This window comes from Aptenodytes forsteri, unplaced genomic scaffold (assembly GCF_000699145.1).
Source record: "Aptenodytes forsteri isolate BGI_AS27 unplaced genomic scaffold, ASM69914v1 Scaffold180, whole genome shotgun sequence".
NCBI lineage: Eukaryota > Metazoa > Chordata > Aves > Sphenisciformes > Spheniscidae > Aptenodytes > Aptenodytes forsteri.
Window position 1 is genome coordinate 1,688,221 of NW_008795486.1, and position 26,295 is coordinate 1,714,515.

Here is a 26,295-nt window from a genome sequence, read left to right on the forward strand (position 1 = left end):
GAGAGGTGGTGGATGCCCCATCCCTGGAAACATTCCAGGTCAGGCTGGACGGGGCTCTGAGCAACCTGCTCTAGTTGAAGATGTCCCTGCCCACAGCAGGAGGGTTGGACTAGATGACCTTTAGAGGCCCCTTCCAACCCAAACTATTCTATGAATCCAGCTCTTAGTGAGACAACTCATTACAGCAGAACCAAGGCCATCTACTGCAGCACCACCACCAGGAAGATGGTGTATAGATCAGGCCGTTCAGATTCACAGCGCTGCACTTCCTGGAATACAATATGCACATATGAAATACATTTGGTATTTTATTAAGTAAACAAAGCCATTATCAGTGCACATTGTAAGCAGCAAAAAGAAAAGAAGCACCTCAGACTTTCATACTGTAACAAAAGTTCTGTGGAAGCTGCATTTTATTTGAAAATCCACCCATTTTTGCTAACATACATTTTAATATTTTAAACAAAAATAGAATCTGCAGAGACAATGCAGCAAGTATGCTGAATTCATGTACAGAATTGCTTTCATATCATTGACTATCCTTCTGAAGGCCCCACTCCACCCAGAAGTTATGATGTATTTACACAAAGCACCGATCAACAGTGCTACTTTAATTCTTCGTTAACTAAATACCCACTAGACATATGTAAGGAAGCTACTTCCCCCTTTTTTACTTTTAAAAGGTACATGATCATAATCATGGCACTAGCCAAATGAAAAGGCTTTCCCCCCCAATGCACAAACACCTTTTTTTTTTATAACAGGAAAGAAGGAAAGTCTTAAAGTGAAAGCAATTCCTCACATTCATTTTGGAAAGGCCTTATAATGTCAAATGTAAAAATAATGACATGCCAAGCACAAAGCAATAAAGTTCCTTCCCAATGCACTAATGCTGAATTAAAAATGTAGTGCTTCTTCTAGTCAGTTAACTGTTCCCTTGCAAAATCCTAGGCACAGAATTGACTATAAGGATTAATGCATTTTACAGCTCTTCCCTAATTCCCATATATGCTGAGAATTCATTAGATTCAGACCTTTAAAATATTTAGTGCTCTGTATGTCAGCTGAAAAGCATTCTGAATCAGATTCATTCTTTGTGGATAAAAATCAGACATACTGTATACATCCATACTCATTTTCATAAGGAGGTTTTTTTGATACAATATTAATGTTAAATTGATAATCATAAATAAATACAAACAATAATACATAAGGAATGTCTACTGCAAACTGAATATATAATTTTTAAAAAAAGTTAATTTCCGTTACTGCTGTGCCTACATTTGTGAGGACTGAAGAAAAGGTAACTGCAGAATTAAGAGTTAGGATTTGACCCTCCCCTGCCCAGAGTCTTGTTTCGAGTTACGGTAAAGGACGCATCTCCATGCCAGACAGCATTTCCAAACACCAATCTCAATTTCCAGAATAAAGGCTTCTCTTCGTATGTTACTGATTATGGGTATTATTAGAAGCTGAAAGTATTGATGTGTTAGTCACCAGGACAAAAAATAGATCTTAGTCTTAATTCATGGCAATTCTTGGCTTTGTATTGTATATTGACGTTTTCTTACGGAGTTGTCCCGGGTTCCTTCATTGGCCTTCATCATTTCACCACATCATTTAATGGAAGAGGAGAGTTTGAGAGAATGAAGTTCTTTTTTTTCCTGGAAGTGGGGGTTTACTGGTGAGCACATCTTTTCGGAAACGTTCCTTTCTCTTCCATCTAACGCAGTTACATAAACTGAATCTGGAAAGATTAAAAACCCTCGTGTTAACATCCAACAGAAGTAGGACTTCACTATAAACCTGTGTTTTCTTCAAAAAATATACATTCTTCAAATGCCCAAGCTACCCCAAGATCTGAAGCTTTGAATAGAAACAAAAATTTTATGAAAACAGGGCCAGAAAGCAACCAAAAGCCATCAGGAGGTTTTTCCAACCACACCAGCCTTTGGAACACCTCTTTGCACTAAGCTGGTTTGTCCAACAATAAAAACCCACTACTACTTCGCCATGCAACATTGTCACCAGCGGCAGCGTAACATGGATCGACATCATTACAAAGAGAACTCAAGGTCACTTTTCACGCTGAACCAGAGGAAGCGCCCAAAGAAAAGCAGATGCTGCGTGCAATAAAGCCTACTCTTTCTTTACACTACGTATTCTTGAATTTTTTCATGTTTTCACTCATTTTTGTATTTAATTCCCACCTGCCCCAGACTGATAAAAAAAAGAACAGAACTCCAGTGCACATCTGTACCAAAATTTAACCCTCGCACACCTGAAACCAAGTCTCTTCTCCCACATGAAGTGAACTCTTTGGTCAAGCAATCTGGTGAAGTGCACGAGCAGACTGCCAGCAGCAGTCAGGTGCTTGCTGATAAACACGAACTCTGAGCATTTTCCTGATGAAGTGGTAAATACCCAGTAGTACCAGTTCCTTCTCCCCAGCTGCAGCAAGCTACCTTGTGTGCTGTCTCTTGCAGTTCGGAAAGCAACTATCAAACTTTATTTCCAAGCAAACTGAAGCAAAATGACTTGATCGGGCCTTTAAACTGCTGCAGTTAAGCATACGGAGTTTCCAAGTCACTTCCACAATGCTTCCAACTCAACATGACTTGTTTTATTTTCTTCAGGAACAGTTCTAGTCATGTTAATAAAACTTGAGTTAGAACTTTAATTTCGCTTTATATCACAAAAACCAGCATCTCCCCAGAATAATGGACAATACCTAAGTTGTTCTACAAGAAATCCTGGAGAGAGAGCTCTGCAAAGGGATCCTTTCCTGAGGCTCTGTGAGGACTCTGACTGGAAGGGCTGGATGCTGCAGACAGCTAGTAGGAAAGACGACAGAGAAAGGGAAAGAAAAAGAAAAAAAGGTCTCAGAATGACAGAATATGAAAGCTGAACATGTAATGAAAGGACAAGGGGAGGTTAAGAGGCAAACTTGGCAGAAATCAACTATTAAAACAAGGTGTTTGGTCATATGGAAAACAGAAAGCCTCTTCAATGGTCGGTGTAATGCAGAAACAAGCTGGATGTGACCCTCCAGAAAGGAAACTTAATTGGCATTTGCCAAATAAGCAGATAACCTTGCACTTTCACAGCGGTTTTCTTCAAAAGAAGATACAAAATGTTAAGCCTGACACTCCTGTGAAACAGGTTAGCACTCTCCCCGCTTTACTGGCAAAACTACGTATTGGCAGGGAGAGATGAGGCTGGGGGACTGGCCAGAGCACGGCAGCTCCAGAAGGAACAGCCTTCAGCATCTTTTCCTCTCAAAATAGGTTGTGTATAAAAAGAAGCTGGAGAGCAGACAACCGACAGTTGTCAATTTGGGGCCCAGAAGGAGAACACAGGATATATTCTGGGGGTAGGAAAAAAAAAATTGGATGAGAGTTTGTCAACCGCTGCCGTTTTAGGCGGGAACTGAAGACTGAGGCCGATAATCTATACTATCTGTACTAACAAAAATCACACCCTATAGCCATGTATTTAAAGCACCACACTACAAATTCAGCCATATGAAGCACATAATTTACAAGTAGGTAATACTGGTGTTCCAGCTGCTGCTGCTGGAAGGGACCAGTAATCTCCAGGCCGTAATTGCAAGAGTATCTGCTATTTGTTGATTTATTTTTTTTTTTTAGCCCTTTTCCTTCTTTGTTAGTACTTTCCCCCTTATAAAATGGTGCTTTATTAAATTCTATTTGCTCTCCTCCCTCATAGAGCTCGCATGTTTTTGCAGTTACAAGTAAAACAGTCAACTTTCTCCATTTCAGATTCCATCACTAACAATTTACTCATAATTGAGTCACTAATCACCAGTGCATACTTGCACTTCATACCCACTGCAAAAAACATCGTATGAAGAGGTATTTCCTCTAGAAATACTGAATGCCTGCCAACCTACGCATGACAGGGAACATGCTTATGGGAACTGCTTGCAAAAGTGCCCAGAGTGTAAATATCACCATTGCAAATTTAATTTTTTTCACGTTAATGTCTGTCTCGGAAACCACGTGGGGAGGAGGAGTTCTTTCAGGATCAGCACTCTCTATCTGGGTTGGAATCTTTATCTCCCTCCCAAAACCCCACTCCCAATAGGGCACTCGGATCCAGTCCCCATAAACAGATTATGGAGGAGTCATGAGGCAGAATGGGAAGTGCTTGAGAAGCAGTTTCAGGTTGTCAGAAGTTCCCCCTTTTAAACTTGGTTCTTCCCTTTGGAAAGCCGCAGGTCACAGACCCCACCACTCTCCAGGATTTGAGCCAGACTAACGATAAAGTCCAACGGAGCCCTAACTTCAGCAAGGCGTGCCTGCTGCGACTGGAGTTCATGAGACATTCTTCCTCTTCACGGTCAAATGGCTTGAAGTCACATATTAAAAGTCCTGTTAAATTGAGTTGGCAAATCTCCAACTGATATCAAGTCCAAAATAACGTCCCAGTTTGAAAGCAGTGTGGAAGACTGGTAGGTTCAGAGCTCTGACGTTTGTGCAACATCAGCATGTAACCAGAAACAGAGGCGAAATTTCAGGAAGCCTGTTCGGGTTAAATACTGGGCAAGGACTTGACAATGCTACTTCCTAGATGCCACAGCCAAATTCAGACAAGACACAATACCTTACAGTAAATATGTATTTTAATGAGGTTCCTCTAATTATTAAAAAGGAGGCCTAAAACAAAATGTGGAAAGTATAGTTAGACAGTTTCCTCCATTGCATCTATCCAGAATACCGCTTACAAACATATCTGAAAACCGGAACCGACCGCAGCAGTTTCTAAGGAGAAGCATTTAACACAACAGCGCTGGCCATCAGTTTCTCCAGCGCTAATACACCTAGAACTGTGGATTTAGCCTCCTTACTGCCCTGCGCCTGTGTGATCTGAAATGCTGAAATGAACACTGTGCTGGATCAGACCCAAAGCTTAGTCTCACCTCCAACAGCAGTCGTCACTTCTTGCTGCTTCCAACAAAGACAAAAACTCCCCGGAGTCACAGAAACACAGAAGAACCCCTCCACACGTGAGTGTTATGCCAATTCCCAACATTAGCTAGATACTGGTTTCTCATTAAATGAGTCTGTCAAGCTGTTTTAGCACATATTTTAGGATTAATGTGCCAAAGGAGCACCTGTGAAGTCTACTTTCTGGCATAAGTCTGCCCCGAACTATATAGCCTGTTCTTCCAGTTTCAAAAACACAAAACATTAAAAAAACAAAACCAACACCCGCCCCCCCCCAACCAACTTGCTCATCTGTACATTTACCTATTTTCATCATCACCAGGCGCTCGCTCCTACTACTTTTTCTGTACGATTCAGTGACGTTAACAACTGCAGTGTTACAATTCATCACACAGATGCTGGCAGTAGGCAGAGTAATTTCTTTAAGATTTAAAATGGAATAAAATTTTCACTACCCAGCTGCTTCCCCTCCTAAGGCTATGTCCTTTTGGGGGTAATCAGACCAGACTATGTAACACTTAGAGGCACACCACTGATTTGTCAGCGCTCTACCATTTTATATTAGCTAACAGGACGATGTTTTTGGTGGCGGTGAACATTCAAGCGCCGCCGTTGTGCATTACGACGCTCAGGTCTTACAATGGGTAGTTTATATTCCAGTTAACTGTATCTTATTCGGATCTGGCTTGCCTGAAATGTTTTGCGTTTGCTGTACGGTATCACATCTGCCGTCGCTCTGGCTACTCTTTAACCTTGTTTGGACCATTGATTCAGCCTGTCCCTTCCTCATACACACACACTCTCTCCCCCTCCACCAGCTAAAATTTAATCACACAGCTCCGACCATTCTCACTGTTCTGGGTAGCACGATATAACATTTTGCAGTGAGGAAAACCTACTATTTTATCATGATGAAAACTATTATTTCTCAAGTGGGAAGTACTGACCCTAACGCAAGATAAGTAATTTCAAAGAAAAGAGGTACACACCAGTTTCTTTTAAAACTATGAATAACTCCTGCACCTAGATTTTCAAAGCAGCAACTGTTCTAAGTCTCATTCTTGACTGTTTCAAATTATTTTGCCCTTAAAAAAACCCAAACTACCCTTGCTTTTGACAGCAACAATTAGAAATAAAATTGCATGCATGTAAACAGAACACTTCAGAGGCAAAATAGGTATGTCTAGAGGTAGGAAAAGTATATTTATTAAAACAAATCCTTAAGAAAATCAAATTAGGAACACCAGTTTAAAATCACAAAGAAACTGGACAACATGGGATGCCTATTTTACCGCTCCGTCTACAAAAGTAGGAGGAGTTCCCAACACACCACAACTTGGCAATATAATTTTTTGGCAACAACTTCCTATCTGTCATTATGCTTTTAGGTACATTCAAGTTTCTTTATTGCAGACAGCAACCAAGATCTATCAGCAGACTAGAGGTAAGTGATATAATCCAGTGCTTTAAACGTAAATATTAAAAGCAATTTACTTTTTGGCAGTGATGACACCACGGACAAAACTTGTATTAGAATAACGGTGTTTAGAGCGATTCACGTGGGATGTAGGCCGTTTGAATTGTGAGCCTTTCAGACAACCATTATGCACTCTAAGATTTGTTTACTCACCCCAAGAACACACGTTTTTATTTCTTTATTTTCCATTTCTATTTCTGGCACAACAGGAGCACGAACTAAACCTGAACAGACAAATATGCTCTCACAAGAACCCCAAGATTAAGCGTACAGTAAATTTAGTGTAATACTACTGTAACTCCCCTCCGTGGCTATAGGTTAGTAAATGCCATCTCTGCTGCGTATGAGGAAGAAGCTCTCGCACGCAGCCTTTGCTTCATTTAAATTGCTTTACTGATGTCAGACTTGTGAAAACTCAACACCCGCAAGCAACGCAGACTGCGTGTCTCGGGGAAAACCCTTCCCGGTCGCACAGCAAATGCCGATTCAAAGGGTGTGCTGTCTTGCAAATTAATTCTCACAGGAGCCAAACATGTTGTCAGATAAGCGATAGATATAATAAATAGAGCTCTACACACCTCACTTGTGACTAATTCCTCTTTCTCCTGTCATGACAGCCAGCTGGGATTCAACCTAGACCAAGCCCTGCAATGTCAAATGAAGCAGAAAGGCTCACCTACCTAGTCAGACCTACCTACCTGTTTATAACCGAATTAGGCAGGGCAGCAGATTTTTTTTTTTTTTTTTAAAAGGGACATTTCAAAATTGATGTTTTGGGAATTGCAGAAAAAACCTCTTATCCTTAAGGATCCTTTAACTTGTTCTCTATTTAAGTATCATAAGCACATTTTTTCCCCTTGAAATAGTATAAAACCCAGGTGAACGACACCAAATCACTTAAATGACAGTGAACATGCAAAGCAGCTCTCAGAAGTCCAAGAGAAAGCCAACTGAAAACTGTGTTTCTAGCTAAAGAAATCTAACAGCATCCCTTTCAGATAAAGCCTTTTAAAAAAATTTTTAAAAAAAAATCTATTTTAGCAAAGACAACGGACATACTGCCCACTGGCAGCACACAACACAGCCTCTCCTGTTAAGGATCAGATTCAGGCACTGGAGAAAGGTTTGAGGTTCTTTTCCTTTCCAACCTACTGCTGAATTCTTTTCCCTCCACACTCTAGTCCCAAAAACACACCCACCCCCCAACATATACTTGAGTGAATTTATATGTGCATGTTTTTAAAGTCACCTATAAAGCCAGAGCTCTTTATAGTAAGATCAAAATACAGTCCCAATATATCACAGTTTCCTAACAGAGGCATGATGTGCAGCGTGAACTTTGACAAAGAAACACTTGACTAGTAAGTAAAACCACACTGTTAATACTGGAGTTCTGATCTGCCAGCTGAACTTGGCTCTGCCTCCAACTATGGTTCACAAACACAGCAAAGTCTTAACGGTCTCAATATTTTCTGAAAACAGTATGAAGGCGTTCAAGGTTGTCCATCCCCTCTCCCCGCTATTTTTTTTCCCCAGTGTTTTTCCTACTGCAAAAAAAAAACCCCTATCTTCAGATGGCTACTGGGTTACAACAGTGAGTTCAGACAGACACTTCCCAGTGACAGAAGTTTGCAAAACAAACAATAAAAGGTAGGTATTTAACTCCAGTATCGATAGAGTCGGTTCTTCTCAATGTTCAGAGTAACCCTTCAGCGCACTCTTTTATTCCAGTACGTCAGGTAATGAATTTACACACGACATCACGGGAAGCAGGAAAGCAGGCAATTTAAGGAATGCTCCATTTAACGTAACACCTTTAACAGGGAAAGGCCAGACAGATTTGTAGAGCTATCGAGTATCTTCACTATGCTGTAAATACCATCTTCTGCAAAAACTCAGAGGAAGACAAAGACCTTTAGAGGATACAACGGTTAAGACTAGATGCACGTGCCATGTGCCTCCCGCTGAGAGTGGTCAGTACTGACTACCAGATGTTGGGTTGAAGCTTCACCAAGTTTGATACCGTGTTCTTTTCGAACCCATCTGTAACAGCCATAGACTTAAAAGGCTACATACACCCTGTTTGTCCCCTGCAAAATGCTGCCATATCAGCATGCAGCTTACACTTAAAGTTTATAGCTACTGCCAGACTTGGTTACTTTATAATCTAATACTTTTAAGTGTAACGGGTCAAAGAACAGTGCCACATATACTTAGGAAAAAGCTGTAATAGCACAATCTCACCATGCTACACTTGGAGGTAAAGCAGCAGAGAACACAAGCTTTGGGGGAGAAGCCTGCCTTCAGCAAACGGTACAGACGTTAACTGTTCTTATCCTTTCACTAAAGTGTTGAGGATAACCTCAGTCACATTCCCAGAAAAAACAATGCCTTAAAATGCTATCCTCTTTGCTCCTGTAAAACAAACTTGATGCTGCCAACCTGGATATAAGAAGCCAGGAAGCAATCCTTACATGAACTACTGGGCTTGTGCCAATACATTTGTCCAACACAAGAAAATATGAAAGTTATTCTAAAGAGACTGACCCGGCTGCAATTTGTTCCTAGCACCAGTTATTTAGAATATACACACCTGTGCTCCCGGTACCGGGCCAAAAGGGTTCGGTGGTCTCATGACCGGCTGACTGTATATTAAAGTTGGCTGTGTCATTACCGGTATGCCTCCCATCTGTGACGGCTAAAAAAAAAATCCAGACAACATCAAATCACACATAGCATTAATACATTGCAAGTATTTAAGGAGAGAAAGGAAAATGGTAAATTTTGGTCACATTTGATATATGCAATCATATAAGATCTTTCTACAATATTCTGCAAGTAAAGGTTACTGGAAAGGAACATTACAGCCTTTTCAAGGAATACTCTCAGTAACAACTGAGCCCATTTAATCTCTTGCTGCAAAGATCCGAAACACTAAAATACTTGTTTAAGCACAAGCGTTTGTGCTGGTCCTCTTGCTCCCAAAACTGAGGTCTGACGGCACTTCCCTGCCTGCCTTCGAAAGCACAAGAACAGTTTCACAGATACCAATGCAGAGCTGACGGCGTTCAAGAAAACTTGAGAACTGTATGCACAATTAATATTAAGTCATTATGCAATCAAAGTCTAACGTTACTGACACTCTGGCCGAGCCAAACTAAGAGTTTAACATGTATTAATGGTCTTAGAAGTCAGGTTTTATTTATTTTACGTAGATGCCCATCTCTGGCACTGCTTTTGGCACTCCCCTCAGGCTTGGGTTGACACCCAGCAGCAGTCCTACTGAAGCAATCCCCATTCCAAGCAGCTTTTCCTTGACTAATCCCGGTACTCCTCCCATCATGCCAACCAGCTGTTCGGGCAATCACATGGTGAACCCATTCAAGAAACCAACCCTGATGAAAACACTCTACGAAAAAAGTTAAAAATAACTGCTGGCACAATGCAGCAGCCAGGGAATGCTAAGGTACTAACGGAGTTGCCTGTCCCAGTATGCCCTCAGTCTGGCCATGCTCAGAACTACGGTACCTCCTACTTTTAGGAAAAATTGAACACAAAGGTTGTAAAATGGGTTAACATTTCAGAGATTCCTAGCAGTAAATGTCCTGAGTAAAGTTTGGACAAGCCAGAACAGTTTTCAGGATGTGTTATAAAGCCTACCGGTCATTCTGTAATGGCCCGGCTCACTCGTCCACTCAGACGTTGCACGCTTTTGAACAAGTAACAGCAACGCAGGGTAAGAGAGCTATGGCTCCTATTAATTCCAGTTTCCATTTCACATTGGCATTTAAACCCCACGGTGAAAGCTGCTTTACGGAACACGCAAGATTACTTTCTATACACTAGAAATGTTACCTTCCCCAGCTGCTGAATCAAAATAACCAAGAAAATGCTTCCAGTACCGTCAGTGCAAAGCGGTGTAGATCAAGTTTGAATCAACACTAAAGGGAGTTTCACCACGACTTTGCACAGAACATACTACAGGAGTTCATGGATGGGTAACAGGGAACATGATGCTCTCCCAAAAGACCCTCAAGAACACAGTTGGCTACTTTTGAAGTTCACTTACTGAGCATATAGAAATTATAAATCATTAATCTAATTTGTTTATATGATGAAACATTTAGCTTATTTTTGTTAGACTAATCTGTGAGCCATTTAACAGAATAATTGTTCTCTCCCCTTTTATTCACCCAGCAAAGCTGTGCTACATCAAAACCATACTAATAAAGAAGAGTTAAGGCATATAATTTCAGAAATATTTTAAAATTTGAGATGAGAAAAAAATTTGAACAACTTTTCAGAGCAACAAGCAGCAAGGTCAGGTTTACGTCAAAAGCCTTCCGGTACTGGTGTGTCACAAAGATTCAATTCTCAACCAACACCATAACACACGGCAGTGTCACAAACTCGCAGTTTTGTAGCATCGATCGTTACAGATACCTTCTGCTGAGGTTGGGAGCAAGTATTTAAGGAAGGTTTCACTTCACTGATAAAACATTCCTGTCGTGACTGTAGCTATACTCGCATGATACACTTATTTCTACACCAGTAAAGCCCACCAAGAATAGACACTGTTTTCATTTTAAAAAGTTTATGAAAAACTAAGTGAGGTAAGAAAGGGCAGACTTAATTTCAGACAAAACCCACTGAAGCAGTTCAGAAAACCAGGACTTAATTATGTGGTGAAGAATAAACCAAAAGGAGCTGACAGTCAGTCTTCAGTAAAATAGTTCAGAAAAACGTCTGCTACCAAACTGTAAGCAATCAAATGATACACAGCATCTGACTTCTTTGAGTTGCAGGAGTTCCACTTACCATCCCATAGCCCATCATTCCTGTTGGCGTTGTGGCAGGATATGCCATTACAGGTGGTGCCTGGTGCGAAAAACAGTGGTGAACTGAGGGGAGGAGAGATCAGCTGCATGCTGGTGAGACACTGCTTTCTAAAAGGGTCAACTGCAGCACGTAGCTTATTATGAATATAGACTGAAAGACCAAATTACCATTGCTTCTGCCAACATTACAGGAATTCTCTTCTCTTTAGCCAGGGCGTACACGCTATGGGGATTCTCCTACCATGCTTCAATATAAATTCAGCTCTAACATGAATATCCAGCTTGCATCCCCTCTCACTCACCCACTTAGTACAGTGAATTTGAACAGGTTAAAAGTCCTCTCAGTACTTTGCAGATATTTTGGTATTACCCTTAATCTAAGTTGACAGCAATCTTCCTGTAACTTCATAAAAGTTAACAGACAAAACCTGGGGTGAAGCTACGTTTTGTAAACAACTTGGCAACATATAGGTAAAAAAACAGCTGATAACTCTTAGAAAGAAAAATATGTTAAAGACAGTTCTTCATATCCTAATCATCTTTGTTCTACAGTTTCATTATCCACTTTCTAAATTAGTATTAACTCTTACGAGGACAAAACACCTTTTTTTTTCAGACTAGAAATTGGTGCTTATAAATATTCAGATAACTTGCTGTCTATCCACTCCACCTCCTGTTAGTCTCTCCTTTAAGAAAAAACAGTAATTTTCATGCTATTGCTGTGGGGATTACTATTCGTGACAAGACAAAGACCATACGCATTTCTTGGTACACAGAGATTATTGATACAGAAGAGAGGGAAGCGACAAAATATTAATCACACTGGGTTAACTAAAGCAGATAAATTGTAACATCAAGAATAGGACATCAGCAAAGCTGTTTCTGAATTCAGTTCTAAGGTATCAGCTGCCTTTTCATAGAGAGTAGCCAGTGTCACTGGCACTTCAATTGCCATTAGAACAGGTTTCCCCGATCGACAATTATCTAGACTGTGTACTGTCCATATATTTCACTCAACTGGCAAAGCTATCCTGAAAATTACTTTTTTTTTGTTTTGCTTGTGTACCCACACCTACACACACACAAACATGCTGACTACATTTATTTCTGAGTGCTCAAGTGTGGACCTACCATCCTTTAGTTACAGAGTTACCCTGCAATAAAAACAGAATACAGGGAAAGACCAATATCACTGTTGACATAAAGAAAAAAATCCTTTGCAATGAAAGACTGCATTCCTCAGACAGCAAGCACAGGTTATTGCTTGCCCTTTGTAAACTGTCAGCATGGATTTTCTTTTTTCGTATGAGCATTAATGCCATATTAGTCTCTCCCCACTAAAAAAAAAAATAAAAAAAAATCAAGATCTACTGTAAACGTGGATAAAGTGCCAAGTATAACAAGCCCGTGAGGTTTCATGCAGTTATTCAAACACAAACATTTTTATCTTCATTCAAAATTCACCGAGTGCATTAAAGGCAGCACAGACACACACCCCAGCTCTCTGGCAGCAAATGGTACAGTTTAAAGCAAGGAAAAATAATCTTGGTATTTCCCATGCCATCATTCGAGTCAAGAGCCTGCAGACCACCTATGAAGTTCGTGTATGCTAGGAAAAGCTCAATTTTTGGCACACCAAAGATTTTAAAATGAGAAATGTGTAAATAGCAAGAAGGTTATGAGATTCTGCAACAGCAGTGGTTAATATCAGCATGCCAGTCGATTGCAAAAAGGCTGTGGGTTGTTTCACTTACGTATTGTGGAAAATGCATGCCATTCTGTATTTCCCAGGGAGAACAATTACATAATGCAATAACACTGGATTAGAAGCAAATACTTACACAACAGAATATACACAGATAGCATTTTAGTTCACAAATACATTAAATGTTTACCCCAACACATTCTTGTAATTCAAGTCATTTACTGAGACAACGTACACCTGTGATACTGTCATCATCACTAGGTTTGCAATTGTTTTGCATAGTCCATTTATTTGGTATATGCCTTTTTTCCAAAGAAAAGAAAGTCTTATTTTCCAAAGCATATTTATTTAGCAAGCCGCAGCAACTCCACAATAAATAGACCAGCAGAGGAAGACAAACTTTCTCCCCCCAGATTATTTCTGTTTCAAGATTTTTATGTTAATAGAACAGTTTCACAGGAAGAGAAGTGTCTCAACAGTATCTCTAAATAATAAAAGCTGTTAAGTGTAATGACTTATCACAAGAAGATGTATATACAAGACATGAGTTATTGAACAGATTCAAGCACACAAGTAAACTCAAACCACCAGTCATTAAAGCAGGTGAGTAGTTACAGTTTCTTCAATATCTACACATCCTCCAGTAAGGTCCACAAACATTTCTCCCTACATAAATATCGTGAGTTGATAAGGGACACCCAGTAGGGAAGAGGTGGTGGATCCAGGGAGACAAGCTCTCTCTTTCCAAATCCTCAACGTTGTATTATTGCACTGTGGATTCAACCTCCCCCAGTCAGATGCAATAAATCCTTGGGGGCGGTTTGTCACCTGTTCTGTCCACGTACAGTTCTCCAGGTCATTGGTGAAAGGGTGAGTGGGATTCACATGCAAAAATGTTCTGTTAGCATTGTGAAAGCTATTCATATAAACTCTTAACTACTTTTTTTTTTGGACATGTAATTAAGAACCCTTGCTCTACGTGCTACCCAAAAATCCTTGCCAATACTACCTGCTACAACAGACACTATAAAGTTGATCACCAAAATTGACATGCATTAAAAACAATTGTGCACATCGGGGCAGGAAAGCAGTAGTTACGTACATTAAGGAAGCTATAGCCCACATCACTGCACAGACACCTCTACAAGTATCTAGAGGATTAACGTCTCGGCCTGTTCTCACCCCCAGAGCAGGCTGAGTTGTAATGTATACATACTTGACGTATCAGTGCACCTGAAGAACATACTTTTCACACTTCTACTTTTCTGGACTGCAAAGTGCCCCCCCCCCCAGAATTCAGTTTTATGTCACTTGAGTGAAACAGGAAGGCTGCTCTCGTGCCATGAGAGAGGCTGGTCAAACTCTACTGAAGTTTCTGCTAAACCTGCACATGTCACATCACAAACTATTTGCTAGAACCGCACAGCTAAGAAAAACAAATCCAAGCAGTACACATCTCAAACTGACCAATTTTCTACTACCCTTGTACTGCAACCATAGATCACTTTCCAATTTCTCTGCTATACATCAGCCTGCATATCTCAGTTGCAGGGAACTCACTATTTGCTTACCAACGTTGGTGCATTCCATGCAGTTGTAGGTGCAATCTTGGGTTGCCAGTTGGAACCACCTGTCAGTTTCTTTTCACCTGGCTGAGTCCAGTTTACATCACTTCAAACAAATTTTTTAAAGAATTGTTAGAAAACATTGGATTTTCTCACAAAACTCCCTCACCGTTTCCTCTTGGAAATGTGGCTTCTTTTGTTAGCGAAGAAACTCATTTAGCAAAGGAGCTGATAAAAGGTCTCATGACAGCCTGTTTTGCCTAGGAAAAGTAGGGTAAGACATTCAACATGAGCCACCCCAGCTTTACCTAATCTCAGTCAAGTTCCCCAGTACAGGTAAGTTAGTTTAGCTGACTTTTCTTGGGTCAAGATAGTTTAGTTAGGAGCAACTGCATACTAGATTTCTGAATGATTTCAGAGTTGGCACAGATGGTCCCGATAAGCCTGAAATTTGCTAGTTGCATTCTCAACTTTGCTGCTAGAGCAGATGTTCACTACTCTAGAATATGCCCTGCTTCAAAACTCACTTGTCTAAACGTCACTCACAAGTCGGAGGTCGTAGTTTCACAATCTTTAATACAGCTCTGCACACACTCAGATCACACAAAGTATAAGGTGTGCTAAGATTACCTACAACTACAAAGAAACATTTTGATGACCTCGTTTCCTAAAGATATGGACAAAGCCTGAAAGGAATCAGACACAGGAGGACATCTTGCCTGCTGTTATCACTGTCACTACCACTCAGTCTACAATCACCTTCCAACAGCTCTCAACAATTCATTATACCTTGTAGGAGAAACAAAGTACAATCCCAAACGTGCTCTGAAGGCTAACATTACGTTGTTATGCACAGGTATGAACCTGTATTTTCATAAAAACTTACTATCAAGAAAATCAAAATGTTTAACATTTGATTAAACATACTCACTTTTTAGTAGTTCCGTTTACTCCACAATAAATAGACCAGCAGAGGAAGACAAGAGGAAGACAAACTTTCTCCCCCCAGATTATTTCTGTTTCAAGATTTTTATGTTAATAGAACAGTTTCACAGGAAGAGAAGTGTCTCAACAGTATCTCTAAATAATAAAAGCTGTTAAGTGTAATGACTTATCACAAGAAGATGTATATACAAGACATGAGTTATTGAACAGATTCAAGCACACAAGTAAACTCAAACCACCAGTCATTAAAGCAGGTGAGTAGTTACGGTTTCTTCAATATCTACACATCCTCCAGTAAGGTCCACAAACATTTCTCCCTACATAAATATCGTGAGTTGATAAGGGACACCCAGTAGGGAAGAGGTGGTGGATCCAGGGAGACAAGCTCTCTCTTTCCAAATCCTCAACGTTGTATTATTGCACTGTGGATTCAACCTCCCCCAGTCAGATGCAATAAATCCTTGGGGGCGGTTTGTCACCTGTTCTGTCCACGTACAGTTCTCCAGGTCATTGGTGAAAGGGTGAGTGGGATTCACATGCAAAAATGTTCTGTTAGCATTGTGAAAGCTATTCATATAAACTCTTAACTACTTTTTTTTTTGGACATGTAATTAAGAACCCTTGCTCTACGTGCTACCCAAAAATCCTTGCCAATACTACCTGCTACAACAGACACTATAAAGTTGATCACCAAAATTGACATGCATTAAAAACAATTGTGCACATCGGGGCAGGAAAGCAGTAGTTACGTACATTAAGGAAGCTATAGCCCACATCACTGCACAGACACCTCTACAAGTATCTAGAGGATTAACGTCTCGGCCTGTTCTCACCCCCAGAGCAGGCTGAGTTGTAATGTATACATACTTGACGTATCAGTGCACCTGAAGAACATACTTTTCACACTTCTACTTTTCTGGACTGCAAAGTGGCCCCCCCCAGAATTCAGTTTTATGTCACTTGAGTGAAACAGGAAGGCTGCTCTCGTGCCATGAGAGAGGCTGGTCAAACTCTACTGAAGTTTCTGCTAAACCTGCACATGTCACATCACAAACTATTTGCTAGAACCGCACAGCTAAGAAAAACAAATCCAAGCAGTACACATCTCAAACTGACCAATTTTCTACTACCCTTGTACTGCAACCATAGATCACTTTCCAATTTCTCTGCTATACATCAGCCTGCATATCTCAGTTGCAGGGAACTCACTATTTGCTTACCAACGTTGGTGCATTCCATGCAGTTGTAGGTGCAATCTTGGGTTGCCAGTTGGAACCACCTGTCAGTTTCTTTTCACCTGGCTGAGTCCAGTTTACATCACTTCAAACAAATTTTTTAAAGAATTGTTAGAAAACATTGGATTTTCTCACAAAACTCCCTCACCGTTTCCTCTTGGAAATGTGGCTTCTTTTGTTAGCGAAGAAACTCATTTAGCAAAGGAGCTGATAAAAGGTCTCATGACAGCCTGTTTTGCCTAGGAAAAGTAGGGTAAGACATTCAACATGAGCCACCCCAGCTTTACCTAATCTCAGTCAAGTTCCCCAGTACAGGTAAGTTAGTTTAGCTGACTTTTCTTGGGTCAAGATAGTTTAGTTAGGAGCAACTGCATACTAGATTTCTGAATGATTTCAGAGTTGGCACAGATGGTCCCGATAAGCCTGAAATTTGCTAGTTGCATTCTCAACTTTGCTGCTAGAGCAGATGTTCACTACTCTAGAACATGCCCTGCTTCAAAACTCACTTGTCTAAACGTCACTCACAAGTCGGAGGTCGTAGTTTCACAATCTTTAATACAGCTCTGCACACACTCAGATCACACAAAGTATAAGGTGTGCTAAGATTACCTACAACTACAAAGAAACATTTTGATGACCTCGTTTCCTAAAGATATGGACAAAGCCTGAAAGGAATCAGACACAGGAGGACATCTTGCCTGCTGTTATCACTGTCACTACCACTCAGTCTACAATCACCTTCCAACAGCTCTCAACAATTCATTATACCTTGTAGGAGAAACAAAGTACAATCCCAAACGTGCTCTGAAGGCTAACATTACGTTGTTATGCACAGGTATGAACCTGTATTTTCATAAAAACTTACTATCAAGAAAATCAAAATGTTTAACATTTGATTAAACATACTCACTTTTTAGTAGTTCCGTTTCCAATGCCCAAATCTGTCACAAAGTAGATAGAGTTACTATTGAAATTCTATTCATTTAAAAGAATCAAATAAGTATTTACATGTTAGCGGTTCAATACTTACTGCCTACAAGATTGGCTAGAGATGAATCCAGATCATCTGACACTAATTTGTTAGGTGGTACTTTGGCAACTGGAAGACTCTGGTTTTGAGAGGCCACTGTTGGTTTTAGGAGACCACCTAGTTCATCAAAGCCTTGGAATGATAAACATAAAACAAGTGATTTGAATCACAGGCCTCTCATGAATGTTGAGACACTCAATTAAATAGACAGCGAGTTCAACACAATGGCTAAAATACAAAATTTAAACCTAGTGATGCTACACTATACAAGAAGGATAAAACTTATTATGCCTCTTGATAAAGGAGATATTTACTACAGAAAGGAGATTTCACTCCACTAGTTTAACCTACATGACATCAGTTTTACATGGAATGGATTCACGATGACTGCAAAGCAATCAAAATGTAAAACAAAATAAAGAATAAATATCTAAAGTATTTAAATCTTATAAAAATGCATATGTATTTGCTTTTAGCAGATCACTGGTTTGCCCAAAAAGAATCCGATGTCAAGAGTCTGATGTCAAAACACCAGAAAGTATTTACTTTCCAGATACTCAAAAGAATAGAAAGAGTACTAACTATGACTACCATCCAAATTAACCGTGTATGTTTTGATGATTTATCATTTTCTGAAATAATCTTAACATCGAAAGAGTAACAGGTAGGCAAAAGAAGTGCCAAAAACGTGTTGCACAGATATATAAAATTAAGATGCAACTTTACTTCTTCCGACCATACTCTACAAACAGAGACTTAATTTCAGTTGACACCATGTAGAAATGAAGGCTGTTCATTGTGTGAAGTTTTAATGCACAAAATATTTAAGTGAAGGAAATCAATGTCAACATTTCAGCAGGGTACACACATAGAAATAGTGTACAAGGAAAAATTATTTATTTAATAAAGAAAAACTGGATGAAGAATGCTGCTACTGACCTTTTAAAGTCAGCTTTCTTTTCTTCAGCTGGAACACAGTCACAGCAGTATGAGTAAATACAGATTAAGAGACATATACCTCAAGAATAAAGAAAAGTTAAAGGACATACGTCATCTATTTTAGTAAGTTTCTTACCACCAGAATCTAGGACAACATTAGAAGATTTGTTTCCAAACACAGACTCAAAGTCAACATTAAGGCCAGCTGATGGCTGTGGTTGAGCAACAGGAGATGGAGGGAACCCTGTGGGGAAAAAGAAAGAAGTTGAATGTTTTTATACAGCATTTCCCATGAATCCACCTTCTTTATGCAAGACAACCAAATAAATATGTAGATTGTTCAAGTATGGCAGAAAGACTAGGAACCTCAAAGGTGCAGATTACACCCTGACACTGAGAAGCATGTAAGAGAAAGAGCTGGAAGCAGTTTATTTGAAGTTTACTTGGAGTTACTCCTCCAAAGAAAGGTTTTGTCTCAAAAACTGGACAGACAGGCCATAAAGACACTCCTCCCCTCAGCTGCTAAATCTCTGGACTAACTATTCACGTCTTCCTTATTCCTTTTCCAAATACAATAAAAATATTGAGGAAACAATCACCACGCTTCTCCAGGAAAAGAAGCTGGCTGGGTACAGAATCTGTTTCAAGATTACCTGCCTGAAGATTATTCCCTCCAAGTTTTATATGAGTTGAGCAGTTCTCTTAGATAAAACTGGAGTAAGATCCAAACCATCCCAAGGTGCCTGACTAGTAATGCCTTCGATTAGACACTCTTAACACTAATAGTTTTTAAAGCACACACTTAGTTATTTTTGGACACACATTTTGCAGGCGACCATGTTTTGCAGGTAAGTTTCTAGTAATTATGGCAAGATACGGGGAGTTAAAGCCAAGTTTCAACTTCGATTCCTGTCTGAACTTACTCCATTTGTCTCCTCCTATGTATCTGTAAAGCAGTGTTCTCCAAATACACAATTTTTTTCAATACTGTGAAAATTTATTGCAGTACAAAGCATTGCGTATGATGTTTGGCAGTATTAAGTTGATAGTTCAGTAACATGGAGGTCAATACTGATTTGTTTCTAAAATTGTATTTTTTAATGTTATATATGATCACGCACACAAGCATGCACATACATCATCTTGATATTCAGGAAATTACAGAAGGAATTATTACTTTATATGAAAAGCACCAAAAAAATGCAATGCCATCTTGAAAACTCGCTCTTCCGGTTTCTAACAGAAATTTTGATGATATGGAGAAATAAAAGAAAAGGATCACAAATACTTCAGCAGTAAAACATCGCAGTGAGCGGAAATAACCGATGAAGAATACTTCTTGGATTTCATTTAGCTTGCCGTGACAGCACCTCATTTCAATCTTACTGTTTTTCTGAAATAAGTCACATTTCACCTAAAAAATTAATAACTACAGGATGCTATCCTTGAACATAAACTTCACAGAAAAAACAAATTTGGATTACCTGTTCCTTCCTATTTCTCTTAAAGGAACATACAACTCATAACTCAAAAGCATCCATCACCAAGAATTTAAATAATGTACTTTTCATCAAAAACAAATCAAAGAAAACAGCATACAGCAAAACATGGGAAGCAGTAATGCGGGGAAAAGATAGGGAGTAAACAATCAACCAAACAAAATGAGTATCTTTATGACAAGTATACCATCAAGTTGTAACAAGCCATTTCAGAGACTCTGAACTGCGGATAGAAATTGCTTTGATGGGATGTCCTGCAACTCTAAAACCATGCCTGTACCAATAGAAAACTTGATTTACAATAGCTCATATTTTTCTTTAGAAAACGGCCTTAACAAAACAAGCTGCATTTCCTGCTCTCACATTTTAGGAAGTTTCAAGCTTTATGAAGCTAATGAGACAAGATGAGCCAGAAGACAAAACAATACATAGGACTCCTTTGAATCAGCCTCTGAAAAAGATCAAATCCTACTCCTGGTATCAACCACCAGCCCAGGGCATTTTGTCTGACATGGATGTTTTGAAAGGTGCAAAGGTCAGTATTTTTAGTGGAGTTCCTTCGAGGGAATAAACCAAGGCGACTTGACAGAAACTAATCATCCTGCTTTTTGGATATGGAACAAAAGGGAACAGAGTCATACGTAGTTATTTAACCTTTCGTTAAATGACTCCAGCTAATTTCTATTCAAAGACACAAAACCAAAATGTGACTTTACGGTGCTTTTAAGAACTAACTCTTCCACAAATCATTTATTGAAGGTATTCCTAAACCTTGCACAGCAACAATGTTAACGCTCCCTGTTCAATCTGGTTTAGATAGATTATCATCTGTGACAGCCCACAGCCCATCTAGCAACTGTCGGGATGGTATTCCAGAACCAGCGTCAGTACTGGGTTACTATACAGACATCACACAGCTGCACAAATGATCAGTCGGTAATTTAATGCAGCGGATACCTCTTTCTCATGTTCTGTTGCAAAGCTTTGTACTAGTATAGCGCACTGTTTAAGAGTAATGTATCAACAGAAATGCCATAAGCAGCAAGACCATCCCAATCCCTTTATCTTAAAAGTAACAAGGTAGAGTTAAGATGAGAAGATACTTAACAACATGCAAATCTTGTGTGTGGTATGTAGCAACATGTAAACTACAAGAGATCCTGAAATGGGGAGATACTCATTTCGTGTTTAGACTAAATACGGCTTAGTTTAGCACAAACTGAAAAAATATATACCATTTGTGACAACACACCTAGCACAAGCACATGAATAAAAGTTGGAGCCGCCATAATAATGCACTTCTGTAGCCAATAACACACCTACTAGTTCTAGGCACACAACACATTCAAACGTCTCTGTTTGTGGTCAGGCTGTGTCTCATTACCTACCTCCAAATAGACCAGCTACAGAAGAAGGCTCATTGCGGAAATGAGAAGCATTAGGGTAAGCTTGAGGACCACAAAAAGAATCTGATAAGGCGTATCACACAAGAGAGAAAGCCAGGAAAGGAGAAGAGGGAGAGTTACAGAAAGAGAACCAAGATACACTGTTTATCTGCTATTCAAAAATTTAATTTCAGGTCAGTCTATAAATCCACATATACTAATAACATAGAACCAATGGAATGAAATCAATACACATCAGACATACAGCAAGAAACAAGTTTACATTATCTATAACACAAAAGGGGAAAGCACGGTTTCAAAGTTACAGCTATATTAGGATAAATACTTCTTTTTTTTTTTTTTCCAAGCAAATGCCATGTTTTACATCCTTGGAAGAAACGAGTGTAAAAGCTTCAAGGCATTTGTCTTATACCTGAAGTATAAGGATACAGCCCAATAGTGGATTCATATTTGGTTGTCACAAAGGGATTTAGTTCAGTAAATGGATTGTAATGATCTAAAGAACCAGAAAGAGTTATTTTAAATCCACATTCACATTATCGCAGCACCTTGTTTGTGCTACAGCTAAAACTGCATTTACATTTCACACATCAATGTGTCAGGAGGTCACACTTTGGTTCTAGATATATCTTTAGAGAATGAGACATTGGAAGGGAATGCAATGTATCAATGCCATCCATCTCCAGCGACTTCAGGGCTGTCGTGTGATGAATACTACGCAAACCAGCGAGTGCCACAAAAACCCACCAGGCTCCTTGTTCACAGCCCTGCGCTGCCGCAACTTATTTTGTATGACTGCAGAACAAATTATACAGAGGAAACTGATCTGACTGAATAATAACCCTACTAAAAAAAAGCTGTATTTCAAGTGATCATTCTACATTCACACGAACCATACAAATTTTATTGGAAGTGCCAGAAAGACCGATTAGAAGCATAGGCCAGATTATTACGCAGTAGTACCAGCTTAAAAGTATTCGTATACTACTGCCTCAGCCAACTAATCCTCCCTGGGAATTGCGGAGAGAAGTTCACAGCAAGAGCTCTTGTGCTTGATCTTGCTTGCTTTCTCTCTCCACTAACTAAAGACAAGCTAGGAAACTAGATAGCTAAGGTGACAAAGTGTAGGTGGTACGAGTATCTCTAAAGAAATCCCTTTGTTTTATCTCTGTTAACAAGTATCAGAGATATCAAAGATTTCTTTGTTGTAAGAGTCTGGATTCTTCTGTGATCAATCCTAGTGGGGTTCAACCTGCAAAAAGAAAGCCCTGTTGGTGCAGCACGATTGTCTTTAAACCTAGCTTTGCTTAAGAACAGAACTGACATGTAATTAATTGATTTTTAGTCTATGGAAGCTAACTTAATTCTTCATATTGAAAAGTAATCAAATTACTATGTAGCTGCACCAACAGAAATGTTAGAAGGATTTCTGATATGACAGCCATGCTGAATCACCTCCAAAGCAAGATTTCAACAGTTTTAAATTAGTTTATTGCCTAGTGGGTAAACAGTTTGAGTAGACCATGCACCAGAATGTGCGTGGCTTTACCAGTTTTGTTAATACCAACAGGACTGGGGGAAAAACACCCACTACCAAAAAAATTAGATTAAACTCCTATGTTTAAAAAGAGCATTTCAACCTGAGGAACAAAGAGGTAGCATCTTCTTTTCATTCTCAGGCATACGTACTATTTTACCTTAAAATTCCTAAGCCTAAGAGACACTGTGTAAAACCGCACTCAAACAACTGCTTTAACTATAACTAAGTTCCTTTACATCAGGTAGGATCCCATCTAGGTAGCCAAGCAAGGACTTTAACACCATTTCCATGGCACAATTACTAAATCAAGTTCTAACATAGCACAAAATCAGCCCCAAATGACCAGCTTTTAGTTTCTGAAAGGCCCCACAAACATACTTTAGAAACTGAAATAATGTTAAAATTTTTAGGAAATAGGAAGTGAGTTTAAAATGGTACTTTACCAACAAACATTTCATGTGTGGGTGTCCTACTGGTGAAAGTAGATACATCAGAAGACACAGACAGATGAGCAGCATCGTTAGTTTTTGTAAGGAAAGGATTTAGGTTTGGAATGGCATCATCAACACTATCAACAGTAGCAGAAAAAGGATCTGTTCAATTCCAGAGAGCAAGAGAAAGAAGAAAAGGGAGATGGATTTAGTTACATGCTGCTTCCTAGGCATAGAAGAGTAAGAGTTAAGAAGAGTCCAGGAATTATAGTTTTCTCCTGGCATCTCTAAACTTGGGATGACCTAGCTAATTGTTTAATTGTCAAATTGTCCAGAATTATCCGTTCCCTGCTCAAGAAAAATACTACAGAGATTAGCTACACGTTTACTTTTTTTTTTTAAAGTAATACCATCTTGGTCTTATGAAGTGTACTTCTTCCACAGTGTGTTTTATACTGAAGATTAGTATGTTGTTATTCTTTGAACATGATCGCTTTTTGCTTCACTCAGTCATGTCCTGACACTTGCAACAAATTCTCTGGAGCGGAGACTGCCTCTTAGCATAACAGAACCCCAGGTGCTAAGTGAGGATTCGATGCAATACCATCCTGAGAATAGCTTTAAAAACCCAAACAAACAAAAACAGAGCTGTACTTTTCCTCCTCCTTCTTCAAACTGTGTTTATGGATTTTTTTTTTTTTTTTTTTACTGGGCATCATGAAATTTTCAAGAGCTATGAATACACCAAGGTAGCGTACAGGATAAAAGCACTTTCCTTGCTACCTGGGGCATCAGGAGCAACAAGCTTCTTGTGGATATGCCACCAGCTGCAAGCAAGTTAAAACCTGCTCTGCTTTGAGGGACAACAGCCAGTGAGCAGTGACAAGGAAAATGTTCTTTATTAAAAAACTGTCGGACCGTACTGGGGAATGAAGGAAACATGGATCTATCCCGAGGCATATAGGAGAGTTTCAAGGTTTCCTGAGGATGGCTACAATCGCCAAACTGAAATACTCCTATACTCCAGGATCCAACAGATAAACAGGTTAGGAAAGGCAGCTACAATGCGTGTTGACAGAAGGAGCCGTGGTTTAGCTGTCTGGTTTCAAAGCACGCAAATCCTTGATGGAAAAAAACTCAAGAACTCACAAGATCAGCAGGAGTTGCATCTAGCCCTATTGGTTTTATCACAGTGCCTAGAACTGCAACTTACTCTTCTAGGCAAAACCACTACAGAAAAATGTCTGAATAATAATTATAGGAGAGATTTCTTAAGTACTTCAGTTTCTAGCTTTTTTTTTTTTTAAACTTGGTTAGGTTACCAATTTATCCACAACTCTTGTAAATACTACCATGATGCGTGCAGCAGCTTCAAAGTGTAAGTTATTTTCTCTCCCTGAATCTGACCTCCTGATTCTTCGCTATAAATCCCACACAGCTTGATAACATGCAGATTTCAGTCATATGCAAGTCCTAAAGAAAATGAAATTCTGAAACCATAACTGCATTATTCTTTGCAGGCTTAATACACGCTTTGATTTTCTGCAAGCTCAAGATATCTTATTCAGTAAGACCTGACTTCTCTCCCAAATTGCTTGGCTATGTTGCAAGAATGAGTGAAGTACCTTAAAAAGCCTTTTCTAAATAATTCAGTCAGCAAAATGACAGTGTCCAACACTGAATAAAGGATAAGTAGAATAAGCTAATGTAGTATTTGTAATATATAACAGCAATACAGAACTTTGTATTGTCTTATGTATGTTTCAGATAGTAATATTACCACCTAATGCACTTGTGGACATGCCAATCAGCCAGTCACCTGAAACCGAGTCCTTGCTCTCAGGTACTGCTTAAAACTGTTGTCTGCTTTGAATGCTATTCTAGAAGCTGTAGAACAAACAGGTCTGACAATAAAACAGGTCAGATTATCCTTTAATCAGCTCCTGCTTGCTTTTTCTGTTGCTGCTTCACATTCTTCTGATTCTATTGGTTCTCCTTGTAATTGGAAAAAATCCAAACAGATAGGTCAAACTGATTATTTCCACACTGATACATTTGTTTTGCTTCTGAAGTTTAGGTATAAATTGATAGCTGGCAAATATACCAGACACAGCTGGAATGGTCTCCAAACAATCCCAATAAAAAGCTCAGATAAAACAATATGAAAGAAGCTAAAGAGGACAAAAAGTTTTTAACCATATTTGTTTGAAACTGCTGTCCACTGGAATTATTTTACACATGCACTCAACAGGAAAGTTACTACATACTACTTTCTGTTCCCAAATCGCAAGGTTGTATATGGAGTTTCATGTGTTTTGACTAGTAAGACAATGCAATACAACTTTAGATTATCAAGATTTTCTGAGTTGTAATCCATTCTCAGACTCTTTGCTCATCCGCCTCATTCTAATTCTAGTCAGCGTGTTCAATCTCGTCTGAGTCTGAAAACTTGCCAGTGCTAGTGACAAAGGTAACTGAAAATTAATTGGGTTTGGGCAATTCATATCCTTGCATATTTAGATTTTAAAAGTCACTGTCTCTCCTGACAGCAACACCTCAACATTTCTAAAGCCCAATTTCATCCTCAAATACACACGGCATCTGTTTGTGTCAATGGAATCACTCTGCACCTTCACCCTATCATTAGGCATTAATGATTCAGGTGCATTTAAAAGAGGAATTTGAATTTTGCAAACTTCTACCTTTAAGTTATCC

The 26,295-nt window shown here is 39.3% G+C and overlaps 1 protein-coding gene across 3 annotated transcripts in view; it reads right to left on the reverse strand.

The window, feature by feature from the left end:
- Positions 1–390: 390 nt before the first annotated feature.
- PICALM (phosphatidylinositol binding clathrin assembly protein) overlaps positions 391–26,295 on the reverse strand; it is a 70,867-nt gene continuing 44,962 nt past the window's right edge. Inside the window, exons 13-23 of one of the 3 annotated variants that reach the window (XM_019472609.1) lie at positions 23,593–23,742; positions 21,592–21,672; positions 18,841–18,948; positions 17,766–17,897; positions 17,646–17,676; positions 16,721–16,820; positions 13,040–13,063; positions 11,266–11,325; positions 9,041–9,145; positions 2,732–2,834; positions 391–1,747 (exon numbers count right to left, since the gene is read on the reverse strand). In XM_019472609.1, the coding sequence (XP_019328154.1) occupies positions 2,742–2,834; positions 9,041–9,145; positions 11,266–11,325; positions 13,040–13,063; positions 16,721–16,820; positions 17,646–17,676; positions 17,766–17,897; positions 18,841–18,948; positions 21,592–21,672; positions 23,593–23,742 (884 nt within the window). In that variant the 3' untranslated portion in view covers positions 391–1,747; positions 2,732–2,741. The remainder of the gene's footprint in view (positions 1,748–2,731; positions 2,835–9,040; positions 9,146–11,265; positions 11,326–13,039; positions 13,064–16,720; positions 16,821–17,645; positions 17,677–17,765; positions 17,898–18,840; positions 18,949–21,591; positions 21,673–23,592; positions 23,743–26,295) is intronic. The other 2 variants (XM_009281327.2, XM_009281328.2) reach the window with 2 other exon arrangements.